The sequence below is a fragment of the Polypterus senegalus genome, chromosome 6, assembly GCF_016835505.1.
Source record: "Polypterus senegalus isolate Bchr_013 chromosome 6, ASM1683550v1, whole genome shotgun sequence".
Lineage (NCBI taxonomy): Eukaryota > Metazoa > Chordata > Cladistia > Polypteriformes > Polypteridae > Polypterus > Polypterus senegalus.
In genome coordinates, this window is record NC_053159.1 from 18942691 (window position 1) to 18961852 (window position 19162).

Below are 19162 nucleotides of genomic sequence, written 5' to 3' on the forward strand. Positions count from 1 at the left end.
CACTGGACAAGGCCACTTCTGTTGTATTCAGATTCCTATTATTCATTCAGATTAGTGATTTGTGGGACCTAATGCTCTTCTTTATGGCAGTTTTATTACTCCATTTTCATTTTGAAGAGAGATAGTGGCTCCGTTATAATTGATTCTGTCTCACCTGAACCTGACTTCAGCTCCTGGCCTGGACACCATCTTGTGTGGACCTTACAAATTCACCCCGTGTCCACATGGCTCATTCTACTCCTCTATTTACATTTATTTGCTTAGCAGACACATTTATCCAAAGGGACTTACAAAAGACGTCACCGTGATTGAGTGACATCAGCCTGGGGAACTGTATGGGAACAAGTGTTACAGGACAAGGGTACAAAGCTGATCAGCACAAAATACAAGCGAGTTACAATCCCAAGGCTAGAAAAGCAGACGTTCACCAAACGAATCGTCATAAACACACTGAGGGAGCCCAAATTTTAAATATAGCATCTACTAAACAAATAAATATAAATGTTAAAATAAATGAGAATAAACACCAGCGGTATGCTCCAGTAGGGGGCGTGGTAGCCATCCATCATTAACCTCCCAGCCAATCATCAGAAAGGTGAAATGCATCTGCCAATCTTTATTTCATAATGGGCGGGATTACACTTAAGAGAGCCAATCACATTCCTCCCCTTTACACTTTTCTGAAACACCTGCACTTTCACTGAGCTGTGTGGCATTTTCTTAATATAACGTTTTCTATAGTCAACATTTTGAAAATCAAAAGCAATTTTAAAGTGTAAAAAAAGTTTGATTTCTTGATGTTTAAAGCATTGCTCATTTTCCCTTTTCTGTCAACCAGAGTAGATTATTATGCATTTTAGGACAGTGAGGCTTTTTTCTGCTGTTTTTAATCATTTAGAAAATCCAGTCTGATATTTCAGTAAAGAAAGTGTGTGATGTAAAAACTTTAAAATTGATGTTCTGTCTTACATAGTAAACACGACCATTAAGATGAACTCGAAAATGTTCGTTTGTACAGGACACAGACCCCATAACTGGCGGAGGGACTGGGGGGGTGGGCTGCCTATTATTAGTGACAAGTCAGCAATTTGAGGGGAATTTAAAAAGATTTGGGAAACCATGGCGTTTCATGTTTAGCTGTTTAGTAAGCAAAAAAAGAAATCTTTTTATTCTCTTATACTTTCATTGCACTGGCAACCCTGTGACACTGTTGATGCAGGGACTACAATTCCTATCAGGCAGGAAGAGTGCATTGGGGCTGATGGGATTTCATGGGAAAGGCAGAATGTTGTCTTTATTGTTTTGGTGGGTAAAGATCAAAATGGGGGAATTGGTGGGCAAAGAATTAAGGGAAATCTTTCAGAATGATCCTGCCTCACCTGTGGTGTTTTATTGTCACAGGGGTGCTGTTCAGCGTGGAAGTCATGTCCTCCCACTTTGCCGTCAGGAACTACTGGAGGGGCTTCTTTGCTGCCACCTGCGGAGCCTTCGTATTTCGACTTCTCGCTGTCATTAACAGCGAACAAGGTACTGAAGTGTAGGAGCTGTTCTGGAGAAATTCATGCAAGGAATAAATGGCCTCTCCAAAACTTGGCACTGTTTTATGGCATGGCATGACTGTTCAGAATGTGGGGTCAGGGGGCATGAGGGGAGATTACAGTAGAGGGGAGGGGATACAGGAAAGTGTCAAACAGGGGAGAGGAGACACTAACCATAATCCTGGGATAAGAGTCTGAAGTCATGAGGATAGACAGATAGATATGAAAGGCACTATATAATAGATAGATAGACAGACAGATAGATAGATAGATAGATAGATAGATAGATAGATAGATAGATAGATAGATAGATAGATAGATATGAAAGGCACTATATAATGGATAGATAGATAGATAGATTGATTGATAGATAGATAGATAGACAGATAGATAGATAGATAGATAGATATGAAAGGCACTATATAATAGATAGATAGATAGATATTAATTTTAGCATAGTTGGCAGGATAAGATAGATAGATTTGAAAGACACTTTATAACAGATAGACAGAAACGTACAATGGTTGACCCTATGCTCTGTGAAAAGTCAGCTTCCCCTCTGGGATTCATAAAGTGTATCATCGCCATCCTCGTCCTCACCATCATCATCATCATCAGTTGTACAGCAGAGGACTCAGAACACTGCCTTAGTTAAACGCCGCTCCTGGAATTGCGTAGGTAATCCCTGATCTTAGAATATCCTCAGACGCCTGACCACGTGATGAATGTATAAATGCGGTCTTATGAGGGCGTATGACAGAAGTGCCACCAGAGGAGCAACAGGTGTCAGTATTCCATCCTGCAGAAGGACGACAAGAAAGGCATTAAGCAACAGCGCCAACCCCTGGTCCAGAGAACTTCACGTGTGACAATGACCCCGACTAAGAGTCTGAAGGACCTCATGCACCTTTTATGGTCATAGTTTTAATGTCTAAGCTCAACAAAGGAATCTTACTGTCTTTACTTTTTCATCGTTCCCGTCCTCTGATGTTTTTGACTCACTTTTCAGTTGTTTGACTCACATACCTTTATAAGTAAATAGGAAGAAGAGTAACAAGAGAATAAAGTTTTAGGCCCGCTTACCGAGAGCGCATGTAGTGGGCGCCTTAACACTAGCTGGCCAGGTCAGCATATATTTGACCTGCCCGTTACTCTTTCCATTTAGTTCAGGGGTGTCAGACTCGTAGGTCACATAAGGGGCGTTTAGGGTCCTGACTTTTAAACAAACAAGTGTATTAAAATGAAATCCCAAAGTCGTGTGAGCCACAAACAGCAGTAAGCGATGGCTGGAATTTAAACCTGGAGCCACTGCTGCCCCCCAAGGTCTGAGTTTGACTGGCCTGGTTGATTTCAGGGGGTCCACCACAATCATTTATCTTTCTTGTTATGGAGGATGAGGCACAGGATGAACTAATGGGCCTCTGGTCACTGATCGCAGTCCTTATGTCTTTACAGAAACCATCCTTGCGCTTTTTAAGACCAGCTTCAAGATTGACTTCCCCTTTGACCTTCCTGAAATGGTGTTCTTCATCATTCTTGGGTAAGTTCTGGGAAGATAAACTTTGTTTGAAATAAGGATGGGACGATTTCTAAATTTGTCAGTACCCAGCTCACCAAAAGCTTTTGTTCTTGATTGTCATCATTAAAGCACACAGAGGGTCGATTGAAAGGGCAAGAGGGGGTGTTAGTCAGGACCGGCAGGGCAGCTGATGGTTGGTGGGCAGACTGGACTTTGATTTTCGTAGCCTGCTGATGGTCCAGTCGCTGGTGTCCACGTGTCCCAGGCCGTGATTCAGCAGACACCACCATCAGCATGCCTTTCTGCTCCTGCCCTTCGGGTGGCGCTGTTATTCAGCAGGTCAGTCAGCCGTCTTTGTAATGGCCGGACGTCTTTCCACACAGGGCGATCTGTGGAGGTGTGAGCTGTGCCTATCTGTTCTGCCAGCGCTGGCTGTTGGGCTTCAATCGGAGGAATAAAATCATCGTCAGTCTCCTGGCCACAGAGTAAGTGACGCCTTCCCTTCATTCAGGGCTCTTGGGTTTCGTACGTTATGTGGCGGCCATTAAAAAGGTCAGTGTCACGTATTACCATGAAATTTGTGAGACTTACCAGGAACGTTCATTGAGTTCATCTACCCAAGGCCTTGAAGATTAACACACCTTGGTCATCCAAGGGAATTACAGACTCGAACGAGAAATGGATCTGTGGGGCGCCTGTGGCGGTGCGGGTCGGCTCCTTGCCCCCTCTTCCATTATGGGAGTCCCCTGAAACCCGACACCGTCGATTAGTCATGACCAGAAGGAGCTGTACAAATGAGGACACCATGTGAAACAAGGGGAGACAAGTGTTCAAAAAGAAAGGGCAGTGCTTCAACATTCAGAAATCCTGAAAAACGGCTGAAAAGTGGAGGTTAAAATCAATAAAGAAACCCCATAAAACCTGCTTAAAATGCTGGCAGTAAGCGGTCTCTGTCGTAAAAACCCGGGGCTTTCTCCTCTTAGCTTATCACAGAGGGGTCTTGCAGCGGAGGAGTTGCCCTTTCAGCAGCTGCAGCTGACCTTCCAAAGGTCTGGTTGCCTTCCATCCCAGGCTCCTTTGCAGGACAGGGCCCTCACGCTGGGGCTGTCCCCCCCAAGTCCTCGACCCCCGCTGCCTTCCCGGCCTTACGCGGCGAGCCGTCCACACTCCCGCTCACTCCAGCTTCTCAGGTCAGCTCAGCGGGAGGATCCCCGAGTGTCGGCCATACCCTCTTTTCCAGGGGTCTCCCCCCACCTTGCCTGCCTTCACTCCCTCGAGCCCACTCTTCCATCTCACTCTGCCCCCCACGCCGACTCTTTCCGCCTCCTGCCTTCTTCTTCTTCTCTCCACTAACCTCCATTCTTTGTATTCCTTTCTTTTATTTCCTTTCTCCTCGCACTCCCCATTTTAAAAATGGAGAGGGGGCACAGCCATGACGATTAGCGGCTCCCGGCGCCAATTAGGGTGACGGATTATCCCACACCTGTACACTTAGTGTAGAAACACCCGGGTACCGCTGTCTCCACGCTCCCACGCCCCCCTCTTACCAAGACGTGAGCGCGGTGATTATTAATTTAAGAAGACGCCGATCAGCCGCGGACTTCACTTTGCCACAGCGCCAACAAGGATGTCCCCCATTTACTTATAAGTCCAAATGAAAACAACGCTCGATGGCATAAAAAGGATATGAAAATGAGAATGAAGAGGTTGGTGGTAATCAGGCTTTCCTGTCTGCCATCTGAAGGTCGTGGAGCTCCTTAGCTCTGGTTAGGAAGTGACGCCTCCTTCCAGGGGGTCCCAGTAACTGCAAAGGGTGGAGTCAGTTGACCTCACTGGGACTGTGGAGGATGAAAAGGATAAGACAGTTAGTGGCGGCGCCCCCTCTTGGCCCGGGGTGGAATCACATACCTGGTAAGAACTTGGAGGATGATCCTCTGACATGCATGCGTGACAACGCTGGTATACACACTGTGACAAAACGAGACTCCAGACATGATAAAGGTTTGGGGCAGCCACCCGTATAAGTAAAGACTTGCAAATACCGGAGTGATTTACAAGACTGAGTCCAAAACAGAACTGAAATCCAGAGGAGGGGAAAGAGGCTTTACTGGGAGTCTGGGGGAAGTGATGTCATCCTCAGGGGCGGGGCCAGAAGTGACTGGCGGGATCTCCCTGGAAAAGGTCTGCAGGAGACTTCGAGAAAGAGTGAGTGCACCCCGCCGCCCCCATGGCGGACATGTTAAGAGTATTTTATAATCCCTTCAGCTGCCTGCTATTCATTCGCACGTGTGTGACAACGCTGTCGTACTGTGTGACGTTTACGTCAGTTCTTCTAATCATTGAGGAGCGACCTCCGTAGCCTTAATAAACCCTGTGAATGAGACAGCAGCCATCTAACTCACATTTGGTGCCTCTAGATAAAGACGAAGTATATCAAATATAAAATGCAATGTGGTATTTATTAATGTATAACAATACCAAATTATTAGACAGAAAGTAAAAAAATCTGAATCTAGGGAAACGCTTACTGAAAATCACAAGTGTCGAAGGGTGGGCTTTAGTTTAGATTTTCGGCTTTATTCATAGTTACATTTTCTGGTGGTCTCACGTCTCTTGATCTCCGACGTCTGCCATTGTCTTCTTCCTTTTTGATCCGTGGTTATGTTAAAATGCACACGTGAAGTTTTGGGACATGTGACGTTGCACACGTTTGATTGGCTCTCTCGTCATGAGCTCTGGTTGTGATCTTTTACGTACCGCCGCACTCGTTCCTTTCCCAAGCTGAAAACTAATCCTGTGATTCCCAGCCGTACGGCGTTCCTCCGTTCACAGGTTATAAATTAATTCAGACCGGTTCGGTGCTTATTTTCCCATTCCCAGGTCATAAAGTAGTTGAAAAAGAAACCAACTGGAACAAATGCCTACGTTACTAGACGGAGCAGAAGGATGCTTGAAATGCCTTTGAGTCCTGCAAATTCACCTGAGCAAAATAATGAAAACTTAATATAAACAGACGGCAGTTGAAAAACCGATGACTTTCGGCACCAGAAGATGTCATTTGGTACTTTTGTAAATCACGTTCAGGTTTTCATATTTTACTTTTCTTGTTCAGCTTTGGTGGTCGTTTTCCAGCTTTGAGCCAGGGGGCTAAGAACACTCTTCATAAATGTCCACCCTTCCAGTCGTTCTCTTCCTATTAATCTCCCATTTCAATCGTTCATCTGCTAAATCACCTCAACAGGACAACCACCACAACACAGCGCGGTCTCAAAATCAAACCCTCAAGACAGAAACCAATACTGACAGAAATCAACACGCACAAAGTACACTGAACACATGTTGGCGTCTCCTGGATTTTACTGTTGACTACTCCATGTTTGATTTGCAAAGGCAAACGACTTAACATTGAATGGCATGGGGTGGCTGGACATCGGTCTGACTCTTTGCTTCCTTTTCCCAGTAAGGTGGTTTACTCTGCACTGGTGGCCATCTTGGTGTCCTCCATGACGTTCCCTTATGGACTTGGGCAGTTTATGGCTTCAAGGGTAAGTGTACCCACCGTTGCATCTTTTTTTGTGGCTTGCTGACTTGCGTGCTGGATCTTCTCTTTGGGATCTGCAATTACAATCATGGACAGCTCCACACATCGGTCTCTTTACTTTCCCTGTGTCTTTTTGGACTATTAAGGTAGTTTTAAAAATATATAAATTCATATTCACAGAGTCCCGAATGAGGCAGATTACCTGCATGGTGAGGGAGTGTCAGTTACGGCACTACGGCCTTGTGCTGCGGCTCACAGGACCCTCACTGTTGAGGACTCAGGTGGCTGGACCAGGCCAAGGGGACGCCCACGTAACACCTGGCTGTGGCAGACAGAGGGTCATTTCCAGAGGGTGGGTTGCTCTGTACCAGTGCAGGCTCCCCAACCTGACCTGACCTGATATTAACTCTACAGAGAATACATCAGGTGAACATCACATGTGTCTGCCTGGCAGGTCTTTAATTAAAGCTGCTTGGCATCCTTCCCTTTGGGTATTTTGTTGGGCACACCTTCACTACTCTATTTTTTTTTTTTGAATCGAGTTCCTTTCTTCTGTCACACAATTCATTCATCTTGTGACAGATAGGGGGCGCTATCACTCCCTTGAACCCTTGTCCAAGACGTGAGACACGATATAAAAGTCCAAATAGTTGACTTTTTATTCACAAACTGTGCACCAAGCACCCTCCTCTCCACAATACTCATAAATAAATTCACAATACTACAATAAATCAGTCCTCCACACTCCCAGACGTGTTGCCACCCTTCCACCCAGCTCAGCTCCCCCTCAGGGGACTTCCCATAGTCCTTTATAGTCCCTGACCCGGGAGTGTTTCCCATTCTTCAGTCCATGGTTCCTTATCACTTCCGGGTCAGATAAAAAGTCCTCTTCTTCATCCCGGAAGTACGTCGCTTTGCCTATGACGCACTACACTTCCGGGTTTTAGGGCACATGTGACTCTCTGGGCCTCCCTGCAGCGTCCTCTGTTGGCCCCTGGGGTATCCAACAGGTTTGTAGGGGAAAACTCCATAGTCCATGATTCCCTGCTTGTATCCCGGGCACCTTCATGCTGCAGGGAGAGCTCCATCTGGCGGCCTGGGGGTATTGGCTGGTCATGACACGCCGGCCATAGACCACAATCTCAAGTTGTCATCCATTTTTTCTTTTTCTTTTCTTTTTCTACAGTTAACTATGAAGGAACTCGTAACATCGTTCTTTGACAACAGGACCTGGATAGTCTTGTCCAAGAATGCATCACTTCTGAGACCGCCTTCTGTAGATCCCAACAACTTGTGGATAGAATGGTGGGATCCCACCATCACCATTTATGGGACTCTGCTGATCTTCATTGTCATGAAGGTGAAGTCCTTACAACACACTCAGATTGTGGCCGTGAAGTCCACTGTGGTGGGCTAAATGTATCATTTTGGGCAGATGTTGGCCACTCATCCTTATAGCTTTCTTAAGCTTAACACACTGGTGAGGCCTCATCTGGAGTACTGGGTGCAGTTTTGGTCTCCAGGACTATAAAAAGGACACAGCAGCGCTAGAAAAGGTCCAGAGAAGAATGACGAGGTCAATTAGAGGACTACAGGGGATGAGTTAGGAGGAAAGATTAAAAGATTTAGGAGTCATAATGGAGTCGTCACTGTCAACTGCCAGACAATATTAAGAAGCCATGAAGAAGGCTAACAGAATGTCAGGTTATATAGCGCCTTGATGTGTGGAGCACAAGTCATAGGAGGTTCTGCTCAAGCTTTATAACACACTGGTGAGGCCTCATCTGGAGTACTGGGTGCAGTTTGGGTCTCCAGGCTAGAAAAAGGACATAACAGCACTAGAAAAAGGACCAGAGAAGAGTGAGGAGGCTGATTACAGAGCTACAGGGGATGAGTTATGAGGAAAGATTAAAGGACTTAGGAATTGTAGAGGACTTGACACTATCAACATCCAGTGTTCAGAAGCCATCAAGAAGGCTAACAGAATGTCAGGTTATATAGCGCCTTGATGTGTGGAGCACAAGTCACAGGAGGTTCTGCTCAAGCTTTATAACACACTGGCGAGGCCTCATCTGGAGTACTGGGTGCAGTTTGGGTCTCCAGGCTACAAAAAGGACATAACAGCACTAGAAGAAGTCCAGAGAAGAGCAACCAGGCTGATTCCAGGGCTACAGGGGATGAGTTATGAGGAAAGATTCAAAGAGCTGAGCCTTTACAGTTTAAGTCAGGGGTGTCTAACTCTGGTCCTGGTGGGCCGCAGGGGCTGCAGGTTTTCATTCTAACCCTTTTCCTAATCGGTGACCAGTTTTTGCTGCTAATTAACTGCTTTTCCCTTCATTTTCATAGCCTTGTTTTTAAGGATTCAGTCCTCTGAGTTGATTTGTTTCTTCATCAAATGGCAGCCAAACAGAATTGAGACGTGAGACGAGCCAACAGATGACCAGCTAAACTGGAACATCAAACTCCAGCCAGTTTCACTCCAACCAGTTTCTTAATGAGAAGCCAATTCTTGCTGTTAATTAAAGCCGTTATTGAATATCAGGACTTGTTGCTGCTCTCATTTTGCCACAGCAGACTGTGGATTTTTTGTTTATTCTAAGACCACCTTTAAGATGTTTTGGTGGCCAACGTGACCGAGACCTGCACCTTTCTTTAATTTTCAGGTTAGCTGGTCATGTCGCGGCTTGTTTTGCGTCTCATTATTGTTCGGCTGCTCATTAAGGAAAAGGAAACAACTAATGGGGTCCGAGTCACGTCAATAAGACAAAACAAGTGAATCAAAAGCAAAAACGGCTCACTAATTAAGAAGACGGTTAGAATGAAAACCTGCACCCACTGTGGCCCCCCAAGACTGGAGTTGGGGACCCCTGGTTTAAGTAAAAGGAGATGAAGAGGAGACATGATTTAAAATTCTGAATGGAATTAGTGCAGTGGATTGAGATGGTCCATCAAGAACACGGGGACACAGCTGGCCACATGCTGGCCTCTCATCCTTATTGCTTTCTCTCCAAGTGGGTCAGAACTTGGAAACTTCCACAATCTGGCATTACAAATTGGAAATCATCAGCCCAAAACCCTCTAGATAGGGTAATGAGTAGCGGTGGTCCATCAATGCAGGCAGAAGTAGAAAATATAAACAAAGGAAAGCAAATTTGAGAAGGTGCCAGTCCACTTTGAAACATGAAGGCCAGAGCTCTAAATTGGTCAAATGTGGACCACCCACCTAATTTGATGTTTTTGAGTGAGAAACGTATTGAACCCCACCAACCTCTTCAACAGACTGTGAAAACCACGACGAACTTGAGGTCAGCAGATTGAGAAGCCCCCCCAGTGTTGTATGTGTGGCAGAAAACGCTTAGAAATTAGCAAGTCTGACGATAAAAAGGAGGTTTGTATTCTTGGAAGATGCCCACTGGCACAGGCAGACAAGAAGTCAAAGCATGGAAGTGAAAAATGCAACCCGTAGATTGGTACGTAAGAAGGAACAGTAAATTTAAGAAAAGCTTTGGGTCCTGACAAAATGTTTATATGGTGGCGCTGAACGGTAGTGACACCACTGGGATGCCATGTTGGGATGCCAGCCCTGCTGTATTCAGTACCGCTCTGACGCAGCAGATGCACCGTTTCTTCCGGGGTTGGTTTCGTAGTCCAGCAGGTTAGAAGTCACATAAGTTTCTTTTCATGTCGGGGTGTTACATTTAATACTAAAATAAATTTTATTAAATTAGCAAACGAACCACTATAGAAAACCAAAAGGAAAAAGCCCTCACCTCACCGCGGCCATTCCAGAAGTGAGAGTGCGCCCAAATAAGACGCCCCATTGCTTTTGGAAGTTTTCATTCACGTGACGGGGGTGTCAGTGCCCCCCTCACCCCCCATTTCTGTAATGGCACCATTTCTTACTTAAATGAAACTTTTTTTTGTTGGTGTCAGAATGGTCAGGCAGTGACCCCCCAAGTGAGTGATGTGGGATTGTAAAGTGCTGTTCACCCCCCATCCTGCATCAGTGGACTGTCGGAGGGTTGATTGTAGAAAACGGGACTCGTTTCTTTGCGTTGGTAAACGTGTTTGACCCGCCTGAGCCGTCCGGCCTTCTGAATGTGCTATAAATATGAAGATTTTACGGTTACAGTAGCGATTGGCCTCGGGCTAACAGTAATGGCATCCTGGCTTCATCGGCACAACGCAGGCAGTTTCACTGAAGTCCAAGGGGAGCCGCTTGAAATTTGAATGTACTCAAAGCCATGTGCCAGCACTCGGGTCATAAATCTGCAGTTGCACCCTTGGCCAGACTCCTCTTGACACATTTCTCAATAAGATGGCTGTTTCTTGATTGGGGTCAACAGTTGCTAGCAGGCACGAGTGACTTATTAAAAGAACAAAGTGGCTCATTGTTAAACATTAAGCATATGCCAGCAATAAATGATGTGGCATTTCAGTGAGGGCGACTCTGAAGAAGGAGTGTGGAGACACGAGCAAGAAGTACAGTCAGGTATGGGGTTTGTGTGTTGTAGTCAATCGACAGCACCCAAGAACAGAAACACGCCAGAGAACAGCAAAGTGGGCTGGACACACACGGAGGAGTCTGACCGTACGCTGTGCACGTGACAACGCCACTACTACCGTGACATCTCTTAGTACGACACACTTAGAAAGTGCAGCACCAAACAATGGCTTCTCTTTTCTTTTTTTTTTTTGTCCAGTTTTGGATGCTGATTCTCGCCACCACCATGCCAATGCCAGCTGGATACTTCATGCCAGTGTTCATCTACGGTGAGTATTTCTATGCTAGCTACAATGAGAGGTCAAGCAAAATGACACCTTTTATTGGCTAACTGAGAAGATTACAATATGGAAGCTTTGGAAGGAAACTCTGGACCCTTCTTCAGGGGAGGGTTAGTAACAGCTAATGAATATCATATTACTTATATTATTGTACTAATGACTAAAAACAGAAATACAGAATGCACAGCAGCTGTAGTCAGGGTATACTAAACTAAAGTCATTAGTCTTCAGCCAGGATTTAACAGCTGAGATTGAAGGGGCATCTCTTATAGAAGCAGGCAGACCACTCCACAGTTTAGGCGGCCCTGGAACTAAAAGCTCGACCTCCCACTCTTATTTTATTTAACTTTACAATCATAAACAGGCTGACATCTTCAGATATTAATGTGTGCTCAGGTTTACAATAATCATAAGTTCGGATAAGTAGGTAGGGCCTCAGCCTTTTAAGGCTTTATATGTTAAGAGAAAGATTATGAAATCTATCTATCTATCTATCTGTCTATCTATCTATCTATCTATCTATTTATTATATAGTGCCTTTCACATCTATCTATCTATCTATCTATCTATCTTATTATATAGTGCCTTTCCTATCTATCTATCTATCTATCTATCTATCTATCTATTATATAGTGCCTTTCACATCTATATATCTATCTATCTATCTATCTATTATATAGTGCCTTTCATCTATCTATCTATCTATCTATTATATAGTGCCATTCATATCTATCTATCTATCTATCTATCTATCTATCTATCTATCTTATTATATAGTGCCTTTCCTATCTATCTATCCATCTGTCTATCTCTCTATGTATTATATAGTGCCTTTCACATCTATCTATCTATCTATCTTATTATATAGTGCCTTTCCTATCTATCTATCCATCTGTCTATCTCTCTATCTATTAAATAGTGCCTTTCACATCTATCTATCTATTATATAGTGCCTTTCGTATCTCTATCTATCTATCTATCTATCTATCTATCTATCTATCTATCTATTATATAGTGCCTTTCCTATCTATCTATCCATCTGTCTATCTCTCTATGTATTATATAGTGCCTTTCACATCTATCTATCTATCTATCTATCTATCTATCTATCTATCTATCTATCTATCTATCTATCTATCTATCTATTATATAGTGCCTTTCATCTATCTATCTAACTATCTATTTATTATATAGTGCCTTTCACATCTATCTATCTATCTATCTATCTATTATATAGTGCCTTTCCTATCTATCTATCTATCTATCTATCGATCTATTATATAGTGCCTTTCACATCTATCTATCTATCTATTATATAGTGCCTTTCACATCTATCTATCTATTATATAGTGCCTTTCGTATCTCTATCTATCTATCTATCTATCTATCTATCTATCTATTATATAGTGCCTTTCCTATCTATCTATCTATCCATCTATCTATCTATCTATCTATCTATTATATAGTGCCTTTCCTATCTATCTATCTATCTATCTATCTATCTATCTATCTATCTATCTATCTATTATATAGTGCCTTTCCTATCTATCTATCTATCTATCTATCTATCTATCTATCTATCTATCTATCTATCTATTATATAGTGCCTTTCATATCTATCTATCTATCTATCTATTATATAGTGCCTTTAATATCTATCTATCTATCTATCTATCTATCTATCTATCTATCTATCTATCTATTATATAGTGCCTTTCCCATCTATCTATCTATCTATCTATCTATTATATAGTGCCTTTCTTCTATCTATCTATCTATCTATCTATCTATCTATCTATCTATCTATCTATCTATCTATCTATTATATAGTGCCTTTCCTATATATCTATCTATCTATCTGGTGGGCACATACGTTATTTGTGTATCGTCTGGGATTGCCCACCTGCTGTAAGGCTTTGTTCCCATGTTTTCAGGGCTTATTCATAACTGCTGTCCCCGGCCTTGTTGTCACACACACACACTGCCACACTCACTCACTCATAGGATGCCAGTCTGTACTGACAGTTCCACAAATCTCCACATCTTTGGCATGTAGTTGGACAATAAAACTGTGAAAAACAAATACTGAAAATATCAACACAAATACATAAAAACATATTCATAAATGAAACTTCATGGTGACATGTTGGTTTGTGTTAAGGCCTCTTGGTCATGTGAACTCAGTTCAGCTGCCAGCCTGGTTGCTGTATTGTATGTGTGGAGTTTGCCTTCTTCTCACAGTTTTTCCCAAAAGTCTTTTCATTAACAGAATTGGTGAATAATAAATGAATTGAATAAGCGTGTGGGTGAATATCAGAATATTTCTTTGAGGTTTTGACGTCCCAAGTCAGGGCTGGCTTCCTGCCTTACATGGCCAGTTGGTACCAGGATGTATGTAGTTTAAGGGTACCTGCAAAACTTCAGATTAACAAGAAAGGCTCTGAAAATTGGTGGATGCAGTCTTCCAAATCAAGGTGCCTGAGTGATTCTTGCCATAGGGCAGCCATTTCTGGTTCCCAAAAGACAGATCCACACGAAGGCTGCAGAGAGAACCCTTTATTTATTTCGATTGGTAACGAGCTCCACACAGAGAATAACGATGACTAGAGGGTTACAGATTTGCGAAATGCCAATGGCTCCTGATTATTGATTGCATACAAGCACACAGGCTAAGTGCGGGGTTTGTTAATCTGCTAGAGTCCTGTGGTCTTGCATACATCAAAGATTTTTGTCTCCACATTAGAAGTTCTTTTAAAGCACAAAGAATCCACTTTATACGCAGAGAACCCTTCTCAGAATGAAATGTTCTATGGGGAGCCACACAACCCAGTAAAGAGCCATAAAGTGCCATTAAAGAACCAGCGCTTTTAAGAGTGTGGATGGGGAGATGAAGTCATTCTGTTTCAATAATCCCAAAGGTTTAAAGTTAAGACTAATAAATAAAGAGACGTGACTCCATTTTAACAGGTAAAAGGAAAATGGAAACTTTGAATGGCAGAATTCTAGGAGGAAATAAACCCATGGGGATCCCAGAGTGCTTTGAATTGCTTAGTTTAAGGTCTAAGTGACCCAGGACAGCTTGTCACCAAACATGGCACTACCACCGTCCAGAATGGCTCAATGGTTGATCTTCTTGTCTCCCTCCACAGGTGCTGCTCTTGGCCGTTTGGTTGGGGAGCTTGTTGCGTATTTTTTCCCTGATGGCATCAAAGCTGATGGGGTCATTAATCCTATCATCCCAGGTGGATACGCCTTAGCTGGTAAGATACGCAGCCACCACGTGGGCTCAAGACTGGCATGACTTGCTAACGCTTCTTGAACGCACACTGTCTTGGTTGTTACTCTAATCCCGGGGTCCTCCACTTGACACAACGGCTACAGATTTGTGCTGCGACTCAGTTGCTTAATTAGAAGTCAGTACTTGCCAGCAATGGAATTTGTTATTGAATGCTATGGTTGTAATTGGTTTAATTCTGCCAGCCTATATTTATATTGTAAATGTTTGCTTTCTGAGGATGTCATCAAAATGATTTATAGATCGGAGCCGTCTTTCATGTTTTTCCTCTTCTCTTTATTTCCAAATACTTCATTAAAACAGATCAGTGTAGCAGCCTCTGGCTTTCGCGAATCAAGACGCAGGGAGCCTCCGACTGACATGTCAAGTTAGGGACAGTGCACTGGTACAGCGCCCACTACACCATGAAACAACTCGGGATCCCGACTGGCAACCCTGCAGGCAGACACGTGGTACAGTCCCACCCTCCAGAAATGACCCTCTATCTGCTGCAGCCAAGTGTTACGTGGGCGACCCCTTGGCCTGGCCCAGCCAACAATGAGGGTCCTGCGAGCCGGACCACCCTCGGGGAAACGCGTCACGTTTTCAACTGGGAAAAACGCAGAGCACTCGCAGTTCCACTGTACAGGCCAGCCTTGATATCCAGCAACCTCGAGGGGATCCCGTGAACCCTCAGGATGTCCCACAGGGCAGCTCGATCAACTGAGTCAAACTCCTTACGAAAATTGACAAAGACTGCAAAGAAACTCTGCCGATATTCGCGTTTGTGCTCCATGAGAACCCTCAGTGCCAGGATGCGGTTGCTGGTAGACTTTCTTAGGCGTAAAACCAGACTGTTCCGGTCGCTGGTAGGTGAACAAGTGATCCGACTGACACTTTTACTTATTTACTTCTCAAAACGTACGTCCATTGTAATGGTAACGGTTCCTGGGATGGAGACAGCGTCTGGTCCTGGCGGAGAGCCACACGTGTCTGATTCTGCGCCTCACTCTCTGAGCGCTGTGTCCGCTGTTCCCCCATTTGAACCCATAGGGACTGGATCTTGGCGGCCATGTTGGTAATGACCGTGTTGCGGTCCTGCTGTTTGGTCATTTTACAGCAAAATCCTGCCGACTACGCCAATGTAAATAAGGGAGACAAAAGCACCTAAAATGACTTGGCAGTACCACCTTGACAACCCTGTATACTTGAAAATGAAATGAATGTCGTTACAGACATACGTTCACAAGAGAACAGAACTGAGGATGAATGGTGAGTGGTGGTTTATATGGCGGGTAAACCAGAAGGGGCAGATCCCGGAAAGCAGAAACAGGAAATGAGGTCAGCAGTGGATGAGTCTGCAGAGGGAGAAAAAGGGAAAGGATCTGAGCACAGTGCCAACCCCTGGCTTGGCGGGTAATGACACTTATTTGAGCCCCGCCCCCCGCGCAGGTGCATGACAACATTTATTAATGTTACACCATCACTGTGAAAGCTATAAGCAGAAGAAAATAAAGACATCCATTTTTAACATTTTACGCACATGAAAGAAAGAGCATATCATCAATTCTGCACACCTCGCTCCGCAACAATTTGAAAGATTCTTCTGTTTTACAGCTCAGCGTTTGCCTGCTGCTATCTCCCCACTTTCAGTCGATACGGCAAAGAACCCAAAACGACAAAGTAAAGTAACTCGTTTCTATCAATACGCAAATAGCAAATGCACAGCAGCAGTGAAAATGCAGATTGTACAGCACAGTAACTTAATGAAAAGCACAAACGGAACGAGAGCGTCTACGGAAAACGGAAATGAAAGCAAAAGGTTATGTAGGCGCCGGAGTGTAGGGCCAGTTCAAGCACGGGTAAAACGCTCAGTCCAAAAGTGTGTTTTAAAATATTTTGTGAAAATTCAAAGCAAACGATCCACACAAGAATAAAGAAAAACGTTGTTACACACATAGAATAAAAGGCAAAAAAAGGAAAAATGTACCTTTTCTAAACTTAGCTTTTCTTGTAAAACTTTAGTTGTTTCTATACTTAAAGATTCTTAACTTCTGTACGCTTTAAACGTACGGCGCTGCACAGTCAATTAAGTGTTTTGTCTTACATGTTATTTGGCACACAAGGCCCGGTTTAAAACCTTGTGCCCTCTACACCTTACACATGGCAAGGCTGATCACTAACTGAGGATAATGTTTAGTCAGAGAACTAGAAAGAGCTGGAATATACCAATTCAGTTCATCTCACGGGGGTTTTGGGAACCTCCCAAAGATTCTGCCTATCATTTAGTAAAACATTTATGATTCTTATGTCACTAGGAAATGGCTCTTACAGGTTAGGATAAGTTCCTCCAAACCTCCGGCATCTTACGTCATTACATCCTCAACGTAAAGAACGATTCAGAGATCATTTACCACCAGCGCTGCGTGAAGTACCCAACAGCCAGGGGCGGACTGGCCATTAGGGCATCTGGGCAATGCCCGGTGGGCCGCGGACTCTGGTCTGGTCATGGGCCGGCCGTTTCATGAAATAAATTTTATGTACTGGTTACTGTTTGACATTAAAATCAATTTTCTAAACTACTAAACATTATCTGTCCGGTACTGCGATTTCTATAGTCCTATTTAATATACCGTATTACGTCATCAAGTTGTTTTAGTTGTCAGTACACAACGTTGCAGCGAAACATTTGGTTCAAACTGCCTTTTCTGTTTCAATATCGCTACATTTCAGTTAACGTATGCTGAACGTTATTGCAATTTACTTAATCATATATGTAGTATTTAGGGCAGCACGGAGGCGCAGTGACATTGACATTTGACGGGTACTCTAATAAAGTGTGAGCCGTGTTACTGCATTTTTATCCATCCATTGTCCAACCTGCTATATCCTAATTACAGGGTCCCGGGGGTCTGCTGGAGCCAATCTCATCCAAAACAGGGCACAATGCAGGAAACAAACCCCGGGCAGGGCGCCAGTCCACCACAGGGCACAAGCACACCAAGCTCACACTCGGGACAATTTAAGATCGCCAATGCACCTAACCTGCATGTCTTTGGACTGTGGGAGGAAGCCCACGCAGGCACGGGGAGGACATGCAAACTCCATGCAGGGAGGACCCAGGAAGCGAACCCAAGACTCCTAACTGCGAGGTACCCACTGTGCCACCATGCCACCCTACTACTTTTTTATTTTTCATTAAATTGTATCTAAACAACTTTGTTCACATTTATGTTTGACGACATTTTAAATACAATGAATAATGGGCCGAGTGGGCCGACCTCATCACCTCACTCGCTGAAGGATAATGTTTAGCAGTTTAGAAAATTAATTTTAATGTCAAACAGTAACTAGTACATAAAATTTATTTTCATGAAACGGCCGGCCCATGACCAGACCAGAGTGTGCAGCCCACCGGGCATTGCCCAAATGCCCTAATAGCCAGTCCACCCCTGTTTCCTGGTGGGTTTCCACCATGTGCTCCCATTTCCTTCCAAAGACATGAAGGTTTGGGGATCTGGCGACGCCAGCGTATGTGTGTGCTTATATTCACCGTGTGATGAGCTGATACCCCGTCCAGGGATTCTGTTTCTTTCTCATGCCCAATGCTAGCTGGAATGGGCGCATTGATGGATGTAATCATTAAACATCCTTTTTAGAGATAGTGTGGCAAGGTGTCCTCAGAATTTAATGGCTGTTTCAGGCAATTCACAACACAGAGAAGCCGACCCTGTTGTCACCGCACTGCCACCTGGTGGAATCTTCCAGATTTACGTAAAGTACGCTTGCATAGCATGAAGTATAAACACGGCCCAATTCTCTGTTAAGGTGCCAAGTCACGCTGGCACCTGTCGAGGCCCACATGGCTGCGTTCATCAGACAACAAAAAAAAAGTCACTACAGCATCAAAAAATAATACAAGTAAAACGTTAGCAAAAATATAACACAAATAAATTAGCATTCACAACCATACAGGAAACCAGGGCTCGAGTGCGGAGGAAGATGACGAACTTCTGAAAAACGCCAACAGGGCACAGGCCCTGCAAAAACCTAACAGGGTGGATGGTTGGCACTTGCTGTGCTTTTAGCGATCCTCGTAAGTGTTAATTATTAACATCCTTAGATGGCCCCCAAATGTGTTGCCAGTCTAGAAAGTCCCCTAAGTACTTAGCAGCCATTTTGTTAGTGCTGTGTAAATCCACGTGAGCCTGGCTGCACCTTCACCATCTCTTCCTCTTCCTCTGTCCCCGCAGGAGCCGCAGCCTTCTCGGGAGCCGTGACCCACACCTTGTCCACGGCGTTGCTGGTGTTTGAAATGACTGGTCAGATGGCCCACTTTCTGCCCGTGCTTCTGGCAGTGTTGGTCGCAAATGCGATTTCCCAGAAGTGCCAGCCGTCCTTCTACGATGGCACAATCATCGTCAAGAAGCTTCCTTACCTGCCACGCCTGCACAACGCCGACACGGGGTGAGGGCAGGTGCCATTGTTTATTTCGGCTTGGAGTG

The 19162-nt window shown here is 44.2% G+C and overlaps 1 protein-coding gene across 1 annotated transcript in view; it reads left to right on the forward strand.

The window, feature by feature from the left end:
* Nucleotides 1-19162, forward strand: part of clcnk (chloride channel K) — a 60975-nt gene that overhangs the window by 30505 nt on the left and 11308 nt on the right. The window contains exons 8-15 of the mRNA XM_039755479.1: nt 1402-1527; nt 2994-3078; nt 3441-3542; nt 6518-6602; nt 7785-7958; nt 11302-11371; nt 14533-14643; nt 18911-19124. Of these exons, the coding sequence (XP_039611413.1) occupies nt 1402-1527; nt 2994-3078; nt 3441-3542; nt 6518-6602; nt 7785-7958; nt 11302-11371; nt 14533-14643; nt 18911-19124 (967 nt within the window). The remainder of the gene's footprint in view (nt 1-1401; nt 1528-2993; nt 3079-3440; nt 3543-6517; nt 6603-7784; nt 7959-11301; nt 11372-14532; nt 14644-18910; nt 19125-19162) is intronic.